Below are 22006 nucleotides of genomic sequence, written 5' to 3'. Positions count from 1 at the left end.
GCTGACTGAATAGTGCTGGATTTTTTTATTATTATTAAAGAATTGTTTTTATAGTTTTACAATATCAAAATCGTGTTGCAGATGTCTCATGCCAGCATATGCAATCATCCATCAACTGGTTTTTATGGGCGTCTCGCACTGAATATGATGACCTCTGAATATGATGATGTCAAAAGCTCAAGGAAAATTTGATTTGTCAGTTCTTCACCCCTTTAATCAAGTTAATAAAACTTCTCTATATGTGTATTTTGCGGGTGGGACATGTCCCCACCACATTTTGCCAGGGTTGATATTGTCCCCACCACTTTTAAAACATCTCGTGGCACGGATGTACCAATACATATAAATAAATAAATCACAAAATAAAATGCACACAACCACTGATGAACATATTCGGTTTTACTGAGGAAAAAAAAAACATATGGTGACAGGATGATTGACAGGGCAGTTTATGGTGACAGGATGATTGACAGGTCAGTTTACGAGGATGATTGACAGGGCAGTTTACGAGGATGATTGACAGGGCAGTTTACGAGGATGATTGACAGGGCAGTTTACGAGGATGATTGACAGGGCAGTTTACGAGGATGATTGACAGGGCAGTTTATGGTGACAGGATGATTGACAGGGCAGTTTAGAGTAACAAGATGATTGACAGGACATTTTATGAGGATGATTGACAGGGCAGTTTACAAGGATGATTGACAGGGCAGTTTACGAGAATGATTGACAGGTCAGTTTACGGTGACAAGATGATTGACAGGTCAGTTTACGGTGACAGGATGATTGACAGGTCAGTTTACGAGAATGATTGACAGGGCAGTTTACAAGGATGATTGACAGGGCAGTTTACGAGGATGATTGACAGGTCAGTTTACGAGGATGATTGACAGGGCAGTTTACGAGGATGATTGACAGGGCAGTTTACGAGGATGATTGACAGGTCAGTTTACGAGGATGATTGACAGGTCAGTTTACGAGGATGATTGACAGGTCAGTTTACGAGGATGATTGACAGGGCAGTTTACGAGGATGATTGACAGGTCAGTTTACGAGGATGATTGACAGGGCAGTTTACGAGGATGATTGACAGGGCAGTTTACGGTGACAAGATGATTGACAGGTCAGTTTAAGGTGACAGGATGATTGACGGCAGTTTACGGGGATGATTGACAGTTGAAGTTTGAAGTTTATGTAGAATAAGTATGCGATAATGGACGCAGCATCTGTCTTTTGGGTGCAGCTCCCTCAAAATATAGATCTTTACAAACCTTCTGTAAAGAGTGGGAGGATTTGTGGCCAGGGTCCACCATAATATTAATAATAAAAAACGAATCATAATTATGAAGGAATCAATTTTTCCATGATGTCCCTCCTCCACCCCCACTGTATTCTGAAAACAACTTTCAGAGCTAAAAATGACCTTATCAGGTTAAAATGAAACCTTGGATATCTGACATCAATAACTGGAAACACACACCCCTGTTTAGTGAATGATGCAGTGTTAGAGTTTTATGACTAGATCCAGCCGACAGCCAATCACGTGCCTCATATTTATGTGTCAGTCACAGAGAAGCTGTGTTTCAGCTTTTGAGGGGAAAAGTGTCGAACAGGGATGATTGTGGTGTGAAGACATCTTTTTATTCTTACCTTTATCCACCAAAAAGTCCATTCAGGATAAACTTGATAGTACAGTCTGCATTATATAATAATATAATATGAAGATGCACAACGCTAGAGCCTTTATGTAAACAGGTCATGCATTGCACTCACATTCATTTGTATCGCAGTTTTCACAATACACATTGTTTCAAAGAAGCTTTACAGACAATGCACATTTCAATTTTTAGTGTCAGTTATCAAAGGCAACGGTCTAATTATGTATTTCAGAAATGCACATTTACAAAATCACAGTTTTATTAATTTAAACAGTGTAATAATTTAGGCTAGAAACAATGAGCTCATTGAAATAATGAAAACTTGTTTGTTAACAAATGATTATGACATATAGAAAATTGTAGCATTGGTGCATGTTGACTCAGAGTTTTGCGTCAACGACAGGGTAAATTATAAGCAGTTTGATCCGCAAGATAACCCAGGATTACATTTACCTGGGGTTTATAATGACCTGGGTTATCTAGTTCAGGTGTGTATAGCATCTGGAATATGTTGTAGATGAGAAGTGCTTTAAAGGTCATTTTATGTGTGGTTAGTGAAACCCTCCTGAGAAACGGGCCACTGCACGGTGTGTGTTCGGAGGTAAACATCAGATGTTCAAGTGCCCTGTTCACACTACAGCACAGGAAACCTCAGGGGCTTCCTGTCAAAGGTAGCACTGCATCCAATCGCGTTTACTATGCGTTTATGTTAGTTTGGCTCATGCATGGACCATCTTTTCAATCAATTGTGGCCCATCTTAGTGACAGGACCACGTTTTGCTGTGGACCAGGTTTGTACGCTGTATGCATCTCTTAAAATGGAGGGAGTGACTCATGCTTTTGCTTTTTGTGCTGGATTCATGCGTTTTTTTTTTCTTTGGAGCAAATGCGCAGGTGGGATGTGCATGTGTGTGTGTGTATGCATGCAACCAGGCCATGCTGCAAAAACAGACTAATGCGTAGAGACAATCGCGCTGTTAACATGCAGGATGTTTGGTTCTGTCGATGCTTGAACTTGGGTTGTGGTCAGTTTGTGTCATTCATGTTAAATGGCTATTATTTCCATTTATTTGATTCCAGAATTTAACCTGGGGGAAATAGATGCAGTTTTGGGGTCTGGAGTCGAAGGTCAAGGATCAAATGCACTTGAAATAGAGCAGGGGAGCTCAGAGATGGTGTGGAAGCTTGTTTCCACCACGCTTTAAAAAGGGAAAAAGATCATTAGGACACTCACAATTCTGAGACATAATCTCGTGATTGTGAGAGATAAAGTCCAAATTGTGAGATATAAAATCTTACTTTAATTCTGAGAAAAAAGGAGTCAGACACTTTTTTTCATGCTTTCTCACAATTCTAACATGTTTTGTGAGTTTATATCTTGCTGTTGTGACTGATTTTGAGATATAAACTTGCGTTTCTGGGGGAAAAAAAAGGTCAGGATTGTGAGAGAAAAAATATGCAATTACATTTTCTTTTATTTCACGGTGGAATAAATAGACCATTGACCATTTGTTAAAAGAAAAAAGGTATGGATGTCTGTAGTACTTTAAGAAAGTCTGTTACTCCCATTCATCCTAGTTGACGACTTCCAGAAATGGGAGCTTTTATCTTTGCTTATAGGCACTTTTGTTGTATTTGTTTTATCATCTTTTCTGTAAATGTCATCATGTGACTTCACTACACACTCTGGATCGACAGATAAATTCTATGTATTTATCATTATGAAGACCTGAACATTCACAGAAAATGGCTCACTCCTGAAAAATGAGCTTAGTTTACTTTAAAGAATAAAATGCTGAAAATTTACTCACCCCCATGTCATCCAACATGTCCACGTCTTTCTTTCTTCAGTCGAAAAGAAATGAAGGTTTTTGATGAAAACATTCCAGGATTTTCTCCATATAATGGACTTCAATGGGGTCCAAACGGTTCAAGGTCCAAATGAGAATTTCAGTGCAGCTTTAAACGACACCAGACGATGAATAAGGGTCTTATCAAGCGAAACGATCGCTCATTTCAGAAATAAATAAAAAAGTTTAAGTTTTATAAGCACAAATGCTCGCCTTGCTCTGTTCTGTGATGCGCGTTCGTGACTCTCCTGTTCGAACTCGTTCATCAAAATGAACAAATCTATTTTGCGAGTCGTTTTGTTCATTGAATCAACCAAATGACTCGAAAAAAGATTCGTTCGTTTTGACGAACGAGTTGGAACTTCGAACGGGAGTGTCACAGAACAGCATTTGAGCTTATAAAACTTAAACTTTTTTATTTTATTTTTTAAATGAGCGATCGTTTCGCTTGATAAGACCCTTATTCATCGTCTGGTGTCGTTTAAAGCGCTTTGAAGCTGCATTGAAAATCTAATTTGGACCTTGAACCGTTTGGACCCCATTGAAGTCCATTATATGGAGAAAATCAAAAACCTTCATTTCTTTCGACTGAAGAAAGAAAGACGTGGACATCTCGGATGACATGGGGGTGAGTAAATTATAATCACTTTTTTTTTTTTTAAAGTGAATCACTCCTTTAAAGCAATTAACAAACAGTGAATGCTTTTCTCTTTTCTTTTGTTGCTTGATCAATATTAAGGATACAGACCGCATTAGGTTTACACTGTCGCTTTGAGACGTTGGATCATGTCCAATGATATGCGGATCCAATTGCACTGACTCGGGAGAAAAGCTGCCTGGCGGCGTTTCAGAAACGTTGTTTCCTTCAGTGGAATTTGATCTTGGAATTTGGGATTATGACGCACACACATATGGACTTCTTTGGCAGAATGAAGATCTGCATTCTTTTTCAAAACTCCTCGTGTTCAATTGAGAGAAATCAGGCATGAGGGTGAGTTTTTCTTAAAAAAACAAAAAAAAAACAAAGAATGCAAATCGTGTATAGGTTCGTCAAGCTGAGCTGAAATAGGGCAGGTTTTACCTCAGGAACTTGAGATTTTGCAGCTGGTTGTATCTCAGATAGTATCAGTTTATGGTTAAAAGGGCTCAACCACATTAACCCTCACATGTGGGGCAATTTATTTCTTTATTTTCGGTTCCTGTCATGTTTGCTGCTGCTGGCGGGCCGTCCCGTTATCCCTACACATTTCCTGATCAGGAAGGTGGGCGTTAGTCATGAGCAATCACCATCTGGGATCAACTTTTAAAGCAGCAAAGTAAAATGACAAGCACTGTGGTTTAGTGCTGCTCGGTGTTGTGTGTTTTGTTTTTGGGGTGATTTAGACCCACACGTACACCTTATAGAGGTGCCCACACACACACTACCTGAAAGAGTCTCTTCATGCTGCAAAGTGCACTTTAATCATTTCCCTTCACACCGTCCAGGAAGGAAAGCAGTGTGTGCCATGTCAAGTATCACTACTTCTATTGCTCATACTTCTAGGGTTAGGGATTTCAACACTTAACATGTGCTGATGACTTTAATAGAAGTAATCAAATTCGTTCAATTATGAATTTTTTTTTTTTATATTTTATTTAAAGTTTTTTACATTTTTACAACCCCCCACCCCATGCCAGCATATAAGTAGCAAGAAAATAAAGTACATAAATAATAATAATAATAATTAAAAAATAAAAATAAATAAAATAAATAAGTAAATAACCAATAATGATAAATGCCAATATACATATGTAAAAGTACATACACACACAAACATATAATGCACATTTCTAGATATGTACATTCAAATACACATTACAGACCAATTATGACATTTTTAATGCAAATATGACATTGTTTGAGATGTCTTTGTTATGACATCTTGACATAAACCAATACATCATAACCTGTCAGTGTCTTTGTCATGACAACTTGACATTAAAGGGCTTTTAAATCATTCATTTTTACATATAAATCATACCGTTGTGGTCTATATAAAACATAACTGCAATGCTTGGGTCTGAATTCCTCCTCATTATTATAGTACAGCTCCACAGGCCCCATTTCTGATGTGCGTCTTTGAGCGACCCGTTTCAAAGCGGCCCCTTTAAATAAAAAGGAGATGCGTCACACCCCGCCCGCTCTCCAGGTCGATGAGTTCACGGTCAGTTCAACTCTTATTGTAGTTTGATTAGAGATATACGATTAAATACGATGCCTTCAAAGAACATTTTTATTCACACGTTAATAAAATGTCAACAACAGAAGACTTGTCCATCAAGCCTCAAGTCATCTCGTATAGATCGTAATTACGAGTTGAACGCACTTGAACGCCACCACAATGTCGTAAATACCAGTGGGGAGCTCGGGATTTTCTTTAAGCCCCGATCTGTACGAGTTGGGGCCGTGTCGGTGAGAAACGTTCATTCAACGTCTGTTGATTTTAATTGAATTTCAACGTTTACTCATTGACATCGTAAGGCTTTTTCATTTAGCCTATAAAGCAAGCTCCCTGCACAAAATATGATAACATTATAATATAAAAATTATAGTTTACATTTGCTTCATAAGCTAATAAAAAACATAAAGAAAAACACACCTGATGCGCATTCTTTGTTCTTCATTTTTTTTATTAGCAGAGTTAACAAACCTTGCTGTATTTTCGTGTAATTCATTAAAAGAAGGTACGCTACCATTTTGCTCCGACGAAACTGACTTGAACGCACCTCACGTCGTAAACACGACTTCCCACCTCGTACGTACGAACTTCCCAGGAGAACGCAGCAATATTCGAGCCAGAGCGAACGAGTTGATAAAGATGACGACGAACCTGCAGAATAACCTCTTCATCATATGGATCTATTGGTATGTGAGTTAACTGTTTTGTGTTATTTGTGAAAGTCGACTATTTCTCTTGTTAAAACAAGCACACTGACAAGATAACTGACTACGGTCTAATCTTACCGCAAACAATCTGTATTGATAATATGATACGTTCAGAAAAGCATCTAAATGACCATTGATGAAACTCGAGAACAATAACACTGCAGACGTGTAACATTACTTCAAAACCAAAACAAAGAAAGACAAAGGTACTGCTAAACCATGATGACCACCATGTGTTTTATTTTTATTAACGATATTTACAGCTTATCGAAATGCTCTGTTCGTCGTCTCCAAAGATAGAAGGAATTTACCTCTCATTCAGACGAAGTCGATCGGCAAACCGTTCTGTATAACGTTACTGGCGGAGGTTGTTGAAGTGGGAATCCTTGAAGTGCTTCAGGTCACTAACGTACATCCAAAAACCGAACATTTTGACTTGCCCTCTCGTAACTTCTGCATCATTGAGCTCGGACTACAAAATCGGAGCGAGAAATAATAATGGCGGATTGCTCGAAGTGTTGGGCCGGTAGTCAATGTCCTTATTTGGCAGTTCCACTGCAAATTATGTTGTAGTTCAAAAAACGTCATAAATCTGAACAGGTTGAAAAATATGACCAAAACAGAATATAAAGATATAAACAAAGCACCTGAAGAGAATAATTTCATCTTTTCTGTACTTATTAACACTCCAAATATACAACAAAATACATTTAAGGGCTAAAAAAGTGGATTTTTGCATGATATGTCCCCTTTAAATGAAGTTGGCTTTGACATTATAGGCATTATAACTGTGTCATGAATATTTTTCTACAGTGGTACACATCGAATTTGTCATTAAAATGTTGCAATGGCTTCATGACAGCCAATGACAAAACCAACCACCTGACAGTTTAATGTAATGTTAATTAATAAAGCTAGGTGCTTTCTTGAGTTTCATAATTAATCTGCTGTGTCATGTTTATGACAGGTTGTGTTGTCATGACAACTTGACATTACTGACAGGTTATGATGTATTGGATTAAGTCAATGTGTCATATTCGCATTAAAAATGTCATAATTGAGCGAATGACACTTAATGACAGTTGTCATAAACATGCATAAAACTTGTTTCATATTCATAACGTGTGCTTATTTATTATTAAATTGCTTGCATTCCTTGCACATGTCCAGTGATTGTGTTAACTGTGCTGACAGAAAACATGAGTCATGACATGAAATCAAATATTTGATTATATTTAGAAAATATATATAAATCTAGTTGGGGATGTAAAGTTGTTCTGGACAGACGCCCACTGCTGTCAGGGCAAGAGTGAGTAATGTGTTTTAGCCTGACCGCAACAGCATCACATGAACTGAATTGGAGAGCATGGTAAAGGAACGTGCCGGAACTGATCGCTCTAATTCAGTAATGATGCGCATCCCAGTGTGGTTTAGGTGGGTAAGAGTGATGACTTATTAGTAGTGGTAGGTGTAGAAAATATTTTCCAGGCATTGCTTGTCATGGAACGTGTGATCGGGGACTTTCCCAAGTTCACACACACACACACACACACATAATGTCCACCTTAGTGATGAAATGGGTCAAATAACCACAGTTTATATGTAGGTCAAGGGGTCAGAATCGTGTTTTCTCTTCACCCGTGACCTCTGCGTAATTAAACCCGCATGATGACTGAAATCAGTGAAATCTCACGCTTTTGTAAGAATTTGGCTCACATTTATTTATCGTAAAAATACATTGCAGACATTCAAATAAATAACCAATAAATAGTATCATAAATACATAAATAAGCAGCAAAGCTTATGTGAAACATAGTGCTTTTTTTTCTTTTTAAAAAAATACAACTCCGAGAACTGTCAACATGTCGGGCTTCACAGAAGTTACATAAACGTCTATATCGAGGATACATTCATAGCAGTGCAATGTATAAAGACATTATCCAGTATGTAAAAAATAAACCAGTCATTTAAATAGTTTAACCCTGATGTTTCCTAAACATGGTCTAGATTTAGCTTTTTGAGGCTGGAGTGGTCCGGCGCAGGTTGACCTCCACACTCCACCGTTGCACCAGAGTTTGGAGGGCGTCTAGAAACTGTTGAACATCTGTTTCGTTGTAGGACTCACAGCTGCATGAGCTTGGGCTTTTGGGAATCTGGTGAGAAAGGAAAAATAGGTCAAGACTCTTAAATATAAAGGTTTCCAAATTTAAAATTCTAAAGAACTTTTAAACTGCATTCTTAAAAATGAAAGTTCCAAACGCACTTTTTTTTTGCAGTGATGTCACTAAAGAACAATTTTTGGTTCCCTAAAGAACAGAATTAAAAAAAAAAAAAAAAAAAAAAAACCTTCAGCAATGGCTTTTAAAGGCTCTTTGTGAAACCAATGATCCACCATCATGCCTGTTAACTTGTGTATCGCTACTTTAGGCCGAATTGATGAAGCATATCAAATTGTTTTAATCTGTGTTGGCGTCGATAAATTTGACTTATGTGAAGACTCTTACATTTAAAGGTTTTTGATTCCACATAGAACCTTGCAGTTATTCAAATTCTAAAGAACATTTAAACCACATTCTGAAAGTTGAAAGTTCCAAAAGCAAATTGTATCGCAGTGATGTCACAAAAGAATCATTTTTGGTTCCGTAAAGAACAGAATTTTAAAAAAAAACTACTACTTTAGTCCGAATTGATGAATATATACAATTGTTTTAATCTGTGTTGGAGTTGATAAATTTTACTTACAACAGTCATCGTATAATTCAGTCCGTCTTTGAGGTCCAACCAGGCATTTAAGTCATTCAGGTCTTTGGTAAGATTGCATTCCTCTTTAAGGACATTTAGCTCCAGTCGAGTGCAGTTCAGCGCTGAAGACAGACAATCCTTGAAAGAAACAGAGAGAAGAGTGTGTTAGGCCTAGAGTTGTTTGCAGAGCGCATCTCTCAGCTGCTGTGATGAGCGTGTGTGTGTGTGTGAGAATTGTTGTGAGAGCTGGCTTGAGGTTTGGCTTTCTCGTAGTAACCTCCTTCCTGTGTGAGGGATCTATCTCTCTTCAGCAAACAAAGTGATGTTTAAAGCTAAAAAAAAGAAAAATTGTTCACTTACCCCACGCATGTCAGTAGGAGAGTAGATTCTCGTGTCTTTTGGCTGTAAATAAAAATACAAAAACATAAATGCATAAGCAGTTTAAGTGATTTGATATTGCTGGTTGATTTAAGAGCAGATAATACTTACACATTTGTTTTTAGCAACTTCTCTAAAATTGTTTAAAAATGTAGGTATCTCCTTCTCCTTTGTGGTGCTTCGTTTGACAGGCTGGGCGCTCAGGCAGTAAACCAGTGCCAGTGTCAGAGCACAGATCCAGTGTAGAGCAGACATGGTTTCAGTGGATGTCCTTCGAGGTTCAAGTCACCTGCTGGATGGTTATCCTCAGTGCACGATTGACAAGTGACTTGTAACCTGCTCGTGTTGGTCTATATAGTGACAGCTCTTGGAAAAATGAATGGGTGGGCAGAAAGACAGATATTAGCAAATACAATCAACTGCTGGAGTTTTTTTTTTTCCTTTTGATGACTGTTGGGATTTTTCTTATTGCTCTTTCTCCCTCATCTAGCCCCCACCCCCTGTCCTTCCACCCTGTGTGTGTGTGTGCGCGCGCAAACACATTGAGGTTTTACACAGATGCGATATTCTAAATGTGGTGAAGTAGTCACCAATAAATAGTAAAAAACTTAATATTTGTTAAGTGTCCTGTCCCCTCTGATATGATGCATGTTTTTGGCATTAGATCAGCCTGTTGCACACCATTACATCATAGGCTTTATCAGGTCATCACTTGTGTGGGTTTGCTCCAGTTCACTGCATAGGAAACCCTCATAACTGCTACTTTATACATTAAAAATTACGTCCACTGAGAAACCTGTTGTACATTTTACAAATAATTACAAGGAAATACCGTGAAATTTTTGAGCATACTCCAATAATCTTTTTTTTTTTTTTTACAGTGTATGTTTGTGTAAATATGATGGCATCTCTCTTCTCAGACTGTGGGCGCTTTGAGGCATTACATTGGTGGATGTGTGTCTGTCTCTGAAAGTAATGCATGGGACATGAAGTCATGTCAGATGTATTTATTCCAGACATGTCCAGACATGACAAACTGCTTTAAAGAATTGACCTACACTCTAAAAATTGCTGGGTTGTTTTAACCCAACTTTGGGTCAAATATGTCCATATTATATATATATATATATATATGTCCATGTCCATAAACACAGTCATTGGGTTAATATTTTTAATTACATTTTTAACCCAACGTTTGGGTTTGTCCACATTTGACCCAAAGTTGGGTTAAAACAACTCAGCATTTTTAGAGTGTACATATGGCTTAATTAATACACTCTTGGAAGAAATGGGGTTCTGTATAAATGATCAAGTAATGATTCTGTATACAAGCTTTAAAAAAAATTAAATCACGATTCTGAACCCAGTGTGCCGAACAACTCCTGAAAAGTGAAGCCAGAGCGTCTGAATCGCCCCCTGGTGGCTGGTCCCAGTACAGCTCATAAACCCCGCCCTTTCCATGTAGTCTAACACGAGGGACATCAAATTACACTTCAAATACATTTTTTCCAAAGATGTTTTCTGTCAGATTTTTTTGTAAGTGTAAGTTTAAAGGAGTAGTTCACTTTTAAAAACTTTTGCTGATAATTTACTCACCCCCATGTCATCCAAGATGTCCACGTCTTTCTTTCTTCAGTCGAAAAGAAATGAAGGTTTTTGATGAAAACATTCCAGGATTTTCTCCATATAATGGACTTCAATGGGGACCAAACGGTTCAAGGTCCAAATGAGAGTTTCAGTGCAGCTTCAAAGGGCTTTAAACGATTCGAGACGATGAATAAGGGTCTTATCTAGCGAAACGATCGCTCATTTGAAAAATAAATAAAGTTTAAGTTTTATAAGCACAAATGCTCGAAAAAGGATTTGTTCATTTTGATGAACGAGTTCGAACAGGAGAGTCACGAACGCGCATCACAGAACAGAGCAACGCGAGTATTTGAGCTTATAAAACTTAAACTTTGTTATTTATTTATTAAATGAGCGATCGTTTCACTTGATAAGACCCTTATTCATCGTCTCGAATCGTTTAAAGCCCTTTGAAGCTGCACTGAAACCCTCATTTGGACCTTGAACCGTTTGGTCCCCATTGAAGTCCATTATATGGAGAAAATCCTGGAATGTTTTCATCAAAAACCTTAATTTCTTTTCGACTGAAGAAAGAAAGAGTCTTCTTCTCAAATTTCTATATTTCCATAACTGTTTATGTCACACCGACATAATGAGTTGTTCTGCAGGAAACTGTACTAACCGTTTTTACGAGTGTGAGTGCGGTATCTTGATAACGCGGCGCCACTTCACGTTCACCACTGCGCCGAATCAGGTCCAAATCAGTGTTTCCTGTTAAGCATGAAAGAATTATGCAATCATGTAAGACATTTATTTTATATAGAACCTTTGGTATAAAGGGTTCTTTAAAATTAAGTCAAGAACCCTAGAGTTCTATATAGAACACAACAGAACCTTTTTTTCTAAATGAAGGTTTTTGATGGAAACATTCCAGGATTTTCTCCATATAATGGACTTCAATGGGGTCCAAACGGTTCAAGGTCCAAATGAGAGTTTCAGTGCAGCTTCAAAGGGCTTTAAACGATGGAACCTAGTTCTTTCTGCATATTAAACTGAATCAGAAAGCATAGTATGAAAAATTAAAAATGGTTTGAAGCATATTATTAAAAAGCTCTATACAAATGAACTTGATATTAGCTATGTTTCCATACAAAGCTGAGAATTAAAGTTATGCACGCAAAATTTGAATGTTGCGTCAAAGGTTTGTAAATAAAGCAGTGTTTCCTTCCCATGTGGACAAGGGAACCGCACGCATTTGCTCAATTGGCCCAAAATATCTGAAATAAAAGCAGAAGTAGCTGCAATCGTGGAAGCCTCTGTGGTTGTTTTTTACTCCTCTATTAATGACTCGACAAAAATGTCACTGAACCCAGTGACGTAGCGTCTGGGAATGCAGGGTATGCACGTGCAACTGGGCCCTGGCCGATAGGGGGAATGTTTTATTAAAACCAGATAATTAATTTTTAAAGTGTAGCCACAATAAATATATTTCTGTATGCATGTCATGACATATTTCTATAGTGTTTTATTTGCACAGGAGTGCAGTCTTCTGTCTTTTTTGCTCATCAAGGGATTTATTCAGTAAAAGTGTTTCCATCATAGTTTATGCGATTAAAATCCGTCTTAACTATGCTCATATTGTTTTTCAGGGTGGCATTTAAGCACCTTTTGACTGGGATGACCACCCACTCCCTAAATAGGGAGCTTTGACCCGTGTCCTGGATTTGTAATACAAAAAAATGTGGTTGCCATTGAAGATTCATTAGCCAGAGTGAGAAAATATCCAACCGTTTTCCAGTATCCAACATTTTTTTTATCCAGTAAGAAGATATGTGCATGAACTATTCAACTCTTCGCCGATTATGATTTCATGGACGTCAAAGGAACCAGTGTCGACGTCACCAAAAGTTGTTAAATACATCAACACCTGCCAAGATTTCGTCTAGACATGTACTGGTGGTTAACATCCTAATTAAACCAGTTCAAGATGCACTAAATCTTCTTACTAGGCTGCTATTGAGTTCATCATATGTAGTAGACTGAAAAGTTCCCATACAGTAAATTACACCTGGGCAGATTGAGTGATTGAGTCACTGAGACGATCACAAAAGCTTATACGTTTGTAACGTTATCACCCAACGTGATGGCAAACAGGCTTTCCAACTAATGTAAATATATATGGCTGTCAAACGATTAATCGCATCCAAAATAAAAGTTTGTGTTTACATAATATATGTGGGTGCACTGTGTATAATTATTTTATATATAGCACATGCTTGTATATATTTAAGAAATATTTTCATTTATATATAATTTATATGATATGTAAATAGAATATTTTATATATAAATAATATTTTTTCTTGAATATTCATGTGTGTGTATTTATATATAAAAAATAATTATACACAGTGCACCCACCCACTTTTATTTTGGATGCGATTAATCACGATTAATCGTTTGACAGCCCTAATATTTATATGATATAATAGCAGTGAAACGGTCTCACACGCGTGTCCTGCAACAGATCTGCATCCAGGATTTTAATTCTTTTAAAAATGCAATATCCCAAAATGCGAAAAAACTAAAAATGAAGTGGTAAACATAGCAAAGGTAGTGAGTTGAGAAATCAATTGAACAGTAGTTCAGCCTAGGGCTGTCAACTTTAGTCGTTTAGTCGACTAATCGGTCGATGCCGTCTTGGTCGACTGACATTCTTATTGGTCGACCAGTTGCATTTTTTTTTTTACTAATAGAAAGAGTTTTTCAATGATTTACTCCTTGATATTTATTCATTTATAAGCAGTTATTTATTACTGTATTCTAAATATAATTAGCCTATGTTTTGTCCCCAACTTTAAAATGCTTTAATTTAGGCTATTTTTGTAACTGCGCCACAGTTTAGGCGATCACGTTGCTTCATTATGAGCGCGCAAGTCGCGCGCCTACATTTGAAATCGAACTTGAGCGCGCAAAAGACGTGAGCAGCCTTTTAACGGCTATATCATGCTAACTCAATAGATTGTGTTTTCTTAATGTTTTCGCTTTTATTTGTACACTTGACGCATTTGAAAATAGGCTAAATAATGCAACGAAAATAAACCTATACGCTGTCCTACAGCCTATTATTAGGATTGTTTTTAAGTTATTTGGGTTTTTTGTGTGTTTAAAACGCCTTGATCGTCAGGACGAAAGTTAACCCATAGCTTTGAAAGTAAAGAAGAATATAAAGCCTGTATAAACGAGAGCTTTTGTTGGGATTTTTCATTATGTGGCAGATAGCAGTTATATTTTTTTGCAGCGTGTGGTGTGATCAGGTGCGCGATTGTGACCTAGGACAGAGCTCTTCACTTTTTGTAGGGATGGGCAAAGATTAATCGTGATTAATCGCATCCAAAATAAAAGTTTGTGTTTACATAATATATGTGTGTGTACTGTGTATAATTAATTTGTATATATAAATACCCACACATGCATGTATATATTTAAGATAAATGTGTTATTAATATATCAAATATTTATATTTATATGTAATATTAATTGTGAATAAATATATATATATAAATATATTAACACACATTTCTTAAATATATACATGCATGTGTGGGTATTTATATATACAAATTAATTATACACACTACACAAACATATATTATGTAAACACAAACTTTTATTTTGGATGCGATTAATCGTGATTAATCGTTGCCCATCCCTAACTTTTTGCAGTTAAAAAATCACTTAATTTTCAAAGAATTGTATTATTATTATAGTTTTATTTATTTGTGATGTTTTTTCGTTGTTGTTTTATAAATGCTCAATGACAATTGTTTTAAAAATGTTTAATCAAAACATCACGTTTTTTTTTTTAGTCGAATAATCGTTGCGTAGGACAAGACTTTGGTCGACTAAGGATTTCTTTGGTTGAATACAGCCCTAGTTCAGCCTAATGTAGTAATTTTATTGGATGACGTGAGCTGATCATTTCCCCACATTATGTTGTAGTTATTTAACACTTCCTGAGGATACAAAACAAAAAACTGTGTTTTGAAGCTGCGCTGCACATGTGTCCTCTCCTACAGCTGAAAGCAGTGGTTTCAGTAAACGAGATTTTCTTCTGTTTCTTGCATCTGAACACTTCATGAGTCAAAATTATCTCCAGTCCAGACACTTCCTTCCTTCCTTCAACATCTAACCTTACATTTTACACACATTCATGCAAACCGGAGACCAGTGAAGTGGAAAATTGCTTCTCTTAAAAACTCTCCCACAGGAGAAACAAATGACATCATTTCCCTTTCTACGGTTGCATCACAGCCAATTCATTGGCACAGTGCAAACTCTTTAAAAAGGGTTGGCACCATAGTGTAGTAATGTGCTACATGATTACCATATTAAATGTTGTTTACAGCTATTTTAAAGCACATTGCAGTATTACCTTAATGATAGTGTCCAAAAACTGTGTTTTTTAAGTGAAATGGCACTAAAGCATTACAGAGCATTTGCGGTGACGGCACCGAAGCTCTGGAATAGAAATGCTTTTTTTTAAATCAAGCATAAATACTTACTTTTAAAGTCTGGCATTTGACGCTATCGAAGAGTAGTTTTAGTTTTATTCTGCACTGTTGGCTGTTTTTTCTGTCTTTGACTTGACTAAAAGGTTGTTAAATGTGACAATCATTAAGTGATGGCCACTGGTATGGTGTAACTTAAAAAACTGCCATGGAAAAATGTACAGCACTTGTGACATTTATTACTAATAGCTTATATTTATCACAGAAACCGGTTTCCCCCTTTTACGTAGTTTAATGTCTCTGGTGTGTGCTCAAAAATCAAGAAAACATCATTTTTTTTCCCTAAAGATAACTTTTTGTATGGGATGAAGCTGTAAAATGTCTCATGTTTATGCAGTCATAGCATATCTTCAGTAAGTTTCCCTTTTACTCTAGCATGAATCATTGGGGATTGATTCAGTTGATCATTTTTCCATGTTGCGTAGCTGTAGATTGATCTTGGGGACAGCATGGTTTGGTTGTACGCACTCACTGATATTCATGCAAAGTTTTTAAGGGTAACGTGGGTTTGACGTGACTATGGCCTTGAAATATTTTTGAATTGTTAAAGTTTAAATTTAATTGCATAAAAAAATGATGATAGAACTGACATGCATTACTAAAATAATATTTGACCCACGGAGGTGAAGGTAATTTTTATTGGATTTTTGTGTAGTGTTTTAGAGCAGAGAAAGACTGGCTTCACAAAAAAAAAAAAAAAATATATATATATATATATATATATATATTAGGGCTGGGCAACGATTTATCCCGATTAATCGCATCCAAAATAAAAATTTGTGTTTACATAATATATATGTGTGTGTAGCGTGTATAATTATTTTGTATATATAAATACACACACATGCATCTATATATTTAAGAAATATTTGCATGTATATACTGTATATATTTATACTTTATACATAATTTATATTAAATATAAATATAAAAATTTTATATATTAATAACAAAGTTTTCTTAAATATATCCATGCATTTATGTGACTTTATATAAAAAATAATTATTTACAGTACACACACATATATGTAAACACAAATTTATATTTTTAGGTGCGATTAATCGCGATTAACCGTTGCACAGCCCTAATATATATATATATATATATATATATATATATATACAGTATATATATACAGTATATATATATTTATATATTTATATATATAAACATTTATATATATATATATAATATATATTTCTGTTTATCTTGGTGCAAGCCTACATATTTTATTTTATAAGCAATTAATAAAAAAGTGATTAACCGTTGCACACATATATATATATATATATATATATATATATATATATATATATATATAAATGCGTGTGCGTGTGTGTGTGTGTGTGTGTGTGTGTGTGTGTGTATATATATATATATATATATATATAAATGCGTGTGTGTGTGTGCGTGTGTGTGTGTTTATATATATATATATATATATATATTATATATTTTTTTTGCTTACATATTTTATTTTGTGACGATCAGACAAAAGTATTTCGAACTGTCTGATCTTATCTTGATACAGTATATCTGTTGACATGGCGAAACAAAACACAAGGTAATTCCTGGTAAAATAAACACTGTCATCCTTTATTCATGCTGGCTCTATGTCATTCAGAGAGAAACAATGCACAAGATATTTGGGTTAATACCTGATAACATAGACATTATCTCATCATTTACTCATGTCTCTCCAAACCTCAGACTTCAATTGTTCAGTGGAAAACCAAACAAGATATTTGGGGAAAAATGTAAAAAAAAAATGAAGTCTACATGGTCATTATATGTCTGGAAACAAGAGCAATTATATGTCTAATCAAGATAAGCCAAACAATACTTTAAAGGGTTAATTAACCCAAAAATTAATATTTATATCACTGTAATAGTTTTGTCCGTCTTCTAAACACAAAGAGATTTCTGTCCCTCCATTGAAAGTCTTTTCCCAAAAAAAAAAACAAAAAAAACGGATGGTTGAAACATTTCTCTCAGATTTCATTCAAAATATCTTCATTTGAGTTACAAATGTTGTTTGAACTTTTCAAGAAAATTGTTAAAACTCTTGATATATTGCTCTTTTGATATATTGACTGCTTACATTCATACAATGAAATAATCTGGGGGCAATGAAAATTGTGTGAATGATCAAAAATGTTTTTAAGAAAACGCTTTCGCTGCATCTTAAATCAGTGATGTGAATTCAAAGCTTAAATGCAAGAGGCCGTTTTTGATATGAAGTACTGGTTGCTCAGTGGAATTTTCTCCTCATAAAAGTCATCATCACATATAATTAATGTGCCACGGTGGTTAGTGAAATGCAAGCGCGTGGGAAGTGTTTTGTGTTTAGTGAAAGTGCGAGAGAAGGGAAGCCTTCAGGGAAAAGCCCTCTGGTGTGCTTTGGAAGGGCTTGTGCATCACAGGTGTTTCAAGCTTATAGAGGGAAGCGGAAAAGCATCGTTCAGCACCTCAGGGTTCCCTCTGTGTGTGTGTGTGTGTGATCGCGCTCTGATTTTTATCTTGAACAGTCATCACTGTTACGTCAAGATCCCACTGACTTTTCCGCTAAAACCCACTCTTGGGAGTTCTTGATGGCATGTTAAATGGATAGTTGATTTTTCGCCCTCTAAACTCGATTGGTTTATTTAAATATACTTAATTTATTTATTCATAAAAATTTATATTCAAAAATAAATTTAAACTTAATTTATATATTCATAAAATAAATATGTGGTTTAAAGGAGTAGTTCACTTTTGAAAAAATGTTTGCTGATAATTTACTCACCCCCATGTCATCCAAGATGTCCATGTCTTTCTTTCTTCAGTCGAAAAGAAATGAAGGTTTTTGATGAAAACATTCCAGGATTTTTCTCCATATAATGGACTTCAATGGGGTCCAAACGGTTCAAGGTCCAAATGAGAGTTTCAGTGCAAACTGCAAACTGTTCAAAGGGCTTTAAACGATTCCAGACGATGAAAAAGCGTCTTATTAAGCGAAACAATCGCTCATTTAATAAATAAATAACAAAGTTTAAGTTTTATAAGCTCAAATGGTGGCCTTGCTCCGTCGTGACTCTTCTGTTCGAACTCGTTTATCAAAAATGAACGAATCTTTTTCCGGGTCAATTCATTCGTTTTGTTTGTTGAATGAACCAAATGACTCGCAAAAAAGATTTGTTCATTTTGATGAACAAGTTTGAACAGGAGAGTCACGAACGCGCATCACAGAACAAAGCAACGCAAGCATTTGTGCTTATAAAACTTAAACATTGTTATTTATTTATTAAATGGCCGCTCGTTTTGCTAGATAAGACCCTTATGGTGCGTTCACACCGGGTGCGAATAGCGCGTCAGGCGCGAATGATTTCAATGTTAAGGCAATGCAAAGATGCGTTACACGCGTAAAAAATCCCTGCGGCGCGAATGAGGCGTGGAGCGCGGCGCGGAAGACGCGAATACGCCCCATTCGCGCGAATGATTTAGTTAGTGCTATTTGTGCATTCACGCGTTTGATGCGAATTCGCGTCTGCCGCCCGAATTGAAAAATCTGCACTTTGACGTCAATTCGTGCCGCGTTAACCAATCAGGAGCCTAGCTACTTGCTCACGTGGTGAAGTATCTGGATGCTTCAATAAATTATTTTGTAATATGACTAAATGCCTGATGTGTTTCTAATGCACAACAAAGCAAATATTTTATCACTTAAAACTTTATTTCTATATATGAGACACGTTCATTTTGTATTGAATGTTATTCATTCCATATCTAGATTATATGAAATATTATTATGATGTAAAGACAACCAAAATACATGTGCGTAAGTTCGTGTCTGGACATGAGAGAGAAAATAATCACAGGACAGGTTAATAATTTTTGAAGGCTGGCTCTATTTATCATCAAAACTAAAATAAATGACAGCTAGATTAGGTGGATGAGGGCGAGGGGGATCCTCGCTCCGATGCGGGACAACAGGTCATCAAACTGGGCGCGGGACAGGCGGAAGTACTGCTGACAGCGGCCGTCATCCAGCGCAGCTCCTGGAGCGAGCAAATGGTGAAACTCGCCAAACGAAGGGTCCGGTTGACACAAATACGGCGACGATGATCCCCACGCCGCTGTTCTAGCTCTCCAGAGGTCGACACACAAACAATGGCGCCAACGGATTTCGATTCTGACGCGCGTACATTTCGCTTCAAACTTTTGTTTTTACGTGCATCAGTTTCACTCTTGACACGCGAACACAAAGTGGTCAAGTGTCAAACATGTGTCAGGTGCGAATTTCACGCGCTATTCGCGTTCGGTGTGAACACAGCATTATTCATCGTCTGGTGTCGTTTAAAGGGTCATGAAACCCCAAACCAAATTTTCTGAGATTATAACAGAAGTATGTGTGTTGAACACCATTGAATACAATGTTAGCATCTGTTAGATTTAATAATGAGGTTAAAATGGTTAAATTTGAGTTTTTTTCCGCTTTTTTCGTCTTCCGGGTTTAAAATCTTCATCGGAGCGGGTGACGTGGCCATGCACTGCACAGTGCGTTGATGACTCATCGCTGTCTCATAATTATTAATGATACTGAGTTTTCTTATCCAATGAGAAGACACGGCCTCTTAATTATTCATGACACCACGTGGATCTTTACAACGACAGACATGTTAAACTATCGCGTACGCGTAGTCGATGAGAGAGGCAATCATGGGACGCAAGTATTTATTTTCATGGTGCAAAGTCCAAGTGCGTTGAATATGTTCCCCGCGATATTGCCAGGGCTAGACTCCGGCTCTGGACGGTTGGTTTGCCATCAAACACGGACACGTCTGAAGATGATCTAAACTATAGTGTGTGCCGCGAACATTTTCTCGAGAGAGCTGCGACAAGTGGAGAATGATGGACTTCGCCTTGTTGACAACCAAGTGTGTCTTGCGAGTGATGCGGTATCCCGAGGACTTTCTATCCCTTCAGAGGTGTGTGTGTGTGTGTGTGTGTCTAAAATGAGAATTCATCCACTTCCGCAGAGCCATCTTTATTATGAGGGTTCAGAGGGCACGGAGACTATACACGGAATGATTTTTTTAAGCGGAAAATTAATAATTTTTTTTCTGAAATGTATTTATAGTGTCTATATCAACCACTATATATTTTATAATGACATTATAATTATACATGTAGCCTACATTAATATGTTTTAAATATAATTACGATTACTGTAGGCTAATATATGTAGCAGGGCATTCAGTTACTTTTGAAAGGACAGTAATAAAGTGTCAGTGTATTTCATAAGACTTTAACTTTGCCAGCTATATATTAAAATCTAGCATTTCTTCATGTTTTACCATTGCTTTTTAGTGACAGTCGATATGCATGGGACGGTGACGTGATGGTCATACCACACACACTCCCTCCCTTCTTCTCACAGCTAGCCACGCCCATTTCAGTTGCATTTTTCAAAAAGATTTTGAGCTAGACTTGAGCTGAAAGAGGGGGGTTTCATGACCCTTTAAAGCCCTTTGAAGCTGCACTGAAACTGTCTTTTGGACCTTGAACCGTTTGGTCCATTATATGGAGAAAATACTGGAATGTTTTCATCAAAAACCTTCATTTCTTTTCATCCTCTGCCATTCAAAACATAATGCTTTTGGTAGAAATGTTTGAGGATGAGGTGAACCCTTTGATGTTCATGGCAAGTTTACAACTGTGATTTCCTGACTGAATCACCAGCAAGTTCTCCTTAGATCTTCTGTGTGAAAACATCTGTACTAGTGTGCTGCACCGACCACCGAGGATTGTGGGAAATTGGACATAGAATGACTCCATCAGACACTGAATTAAAAAGTCTCTGTCAAGTTTGTTTATTTATTTTTTGGGAATTAACTGCCGAGCTTTATATTTCATGGTATGTGTTGTGAAAAAAAAGTCAAATAAAGCAAAATGACATGGAAATTAATTCTATTATTATAGATTAATTTCATTTATTTTGTGAGTTTTTGTATAAACCTTCAATACCGATGTATACCTTGAACACTTTGCTTTGGATAGAAGCGGCTGGTCAAACTAAGCTAATGTATTGCTCAAATGATTGAAGTCGGCTTGTTTGTGTCATAAGTAGGTTGGCGGGAAGTCCCCGCAGGATTTGTCATTCTGAAGTGGTTGAAGCGTTGAAGCCACTCGTGAGGGTCTCAGGCCTGCAGGGTCAGGTGTAAGATTAAGGCTGTGAGCTGCAACACTGATATACTCATTTATATAAAGTTCTCCTCAAAAACCCACACATTTGAGTCAGCGCGAGTTACCTGAACTATGGAAAAATGGCAAGAG

At 36.7% G+C, this 22006-nt stretch overlaps 1 protein-coding gene across 1 annotated transcript; it reads right to left on the bottom strand.

Annotated features, from left to right (window-relative positions):
• Window positions 1–8129: 8129 nt before the first annotated feature.
• il2 (interleukin 2) lies at window positions 8130–9999 on the bottom strand. The gene is made up of 4 exons (XM_089135108.1): window positions 9666–9999; window positions 9537–9578; window positions 9177–9314; window positions 8130–8587 (listed from the first exon to the last, which is right to left on the bottom strand). Exons 1-4 carry the CDS (start codon window positions 9807–9809, stop codon window positions 8444–8446), a joined length of 468 nt encoding a protein of 155 aa, XP_088991234.1. The 5' UTR covers window positions 9810–9999; the 3' UTR covers window positions 8130–8443.
• Window positions 10000–22006: the final 12007 nt, after the last annotated feature.

The sequence above is a fragment of the Pimephales promelas genome, chromosome 9 (assembly GCF_988280905.1).
Source record: "Pimephales promelas chromosome 9, fPimPro1.hap1.1, whole genome shotgun sequence".
NCBI lineage: Eukaryota > Metazoa > Chordata > Actinopteri > Cypriniformes > Leuciscidae > Pimephales > Pimephales promelas.
Note: the sequence above shows the minus strand (reverse complement) of the source record. Positions and strands in the feature narration are given on the sequence as shown.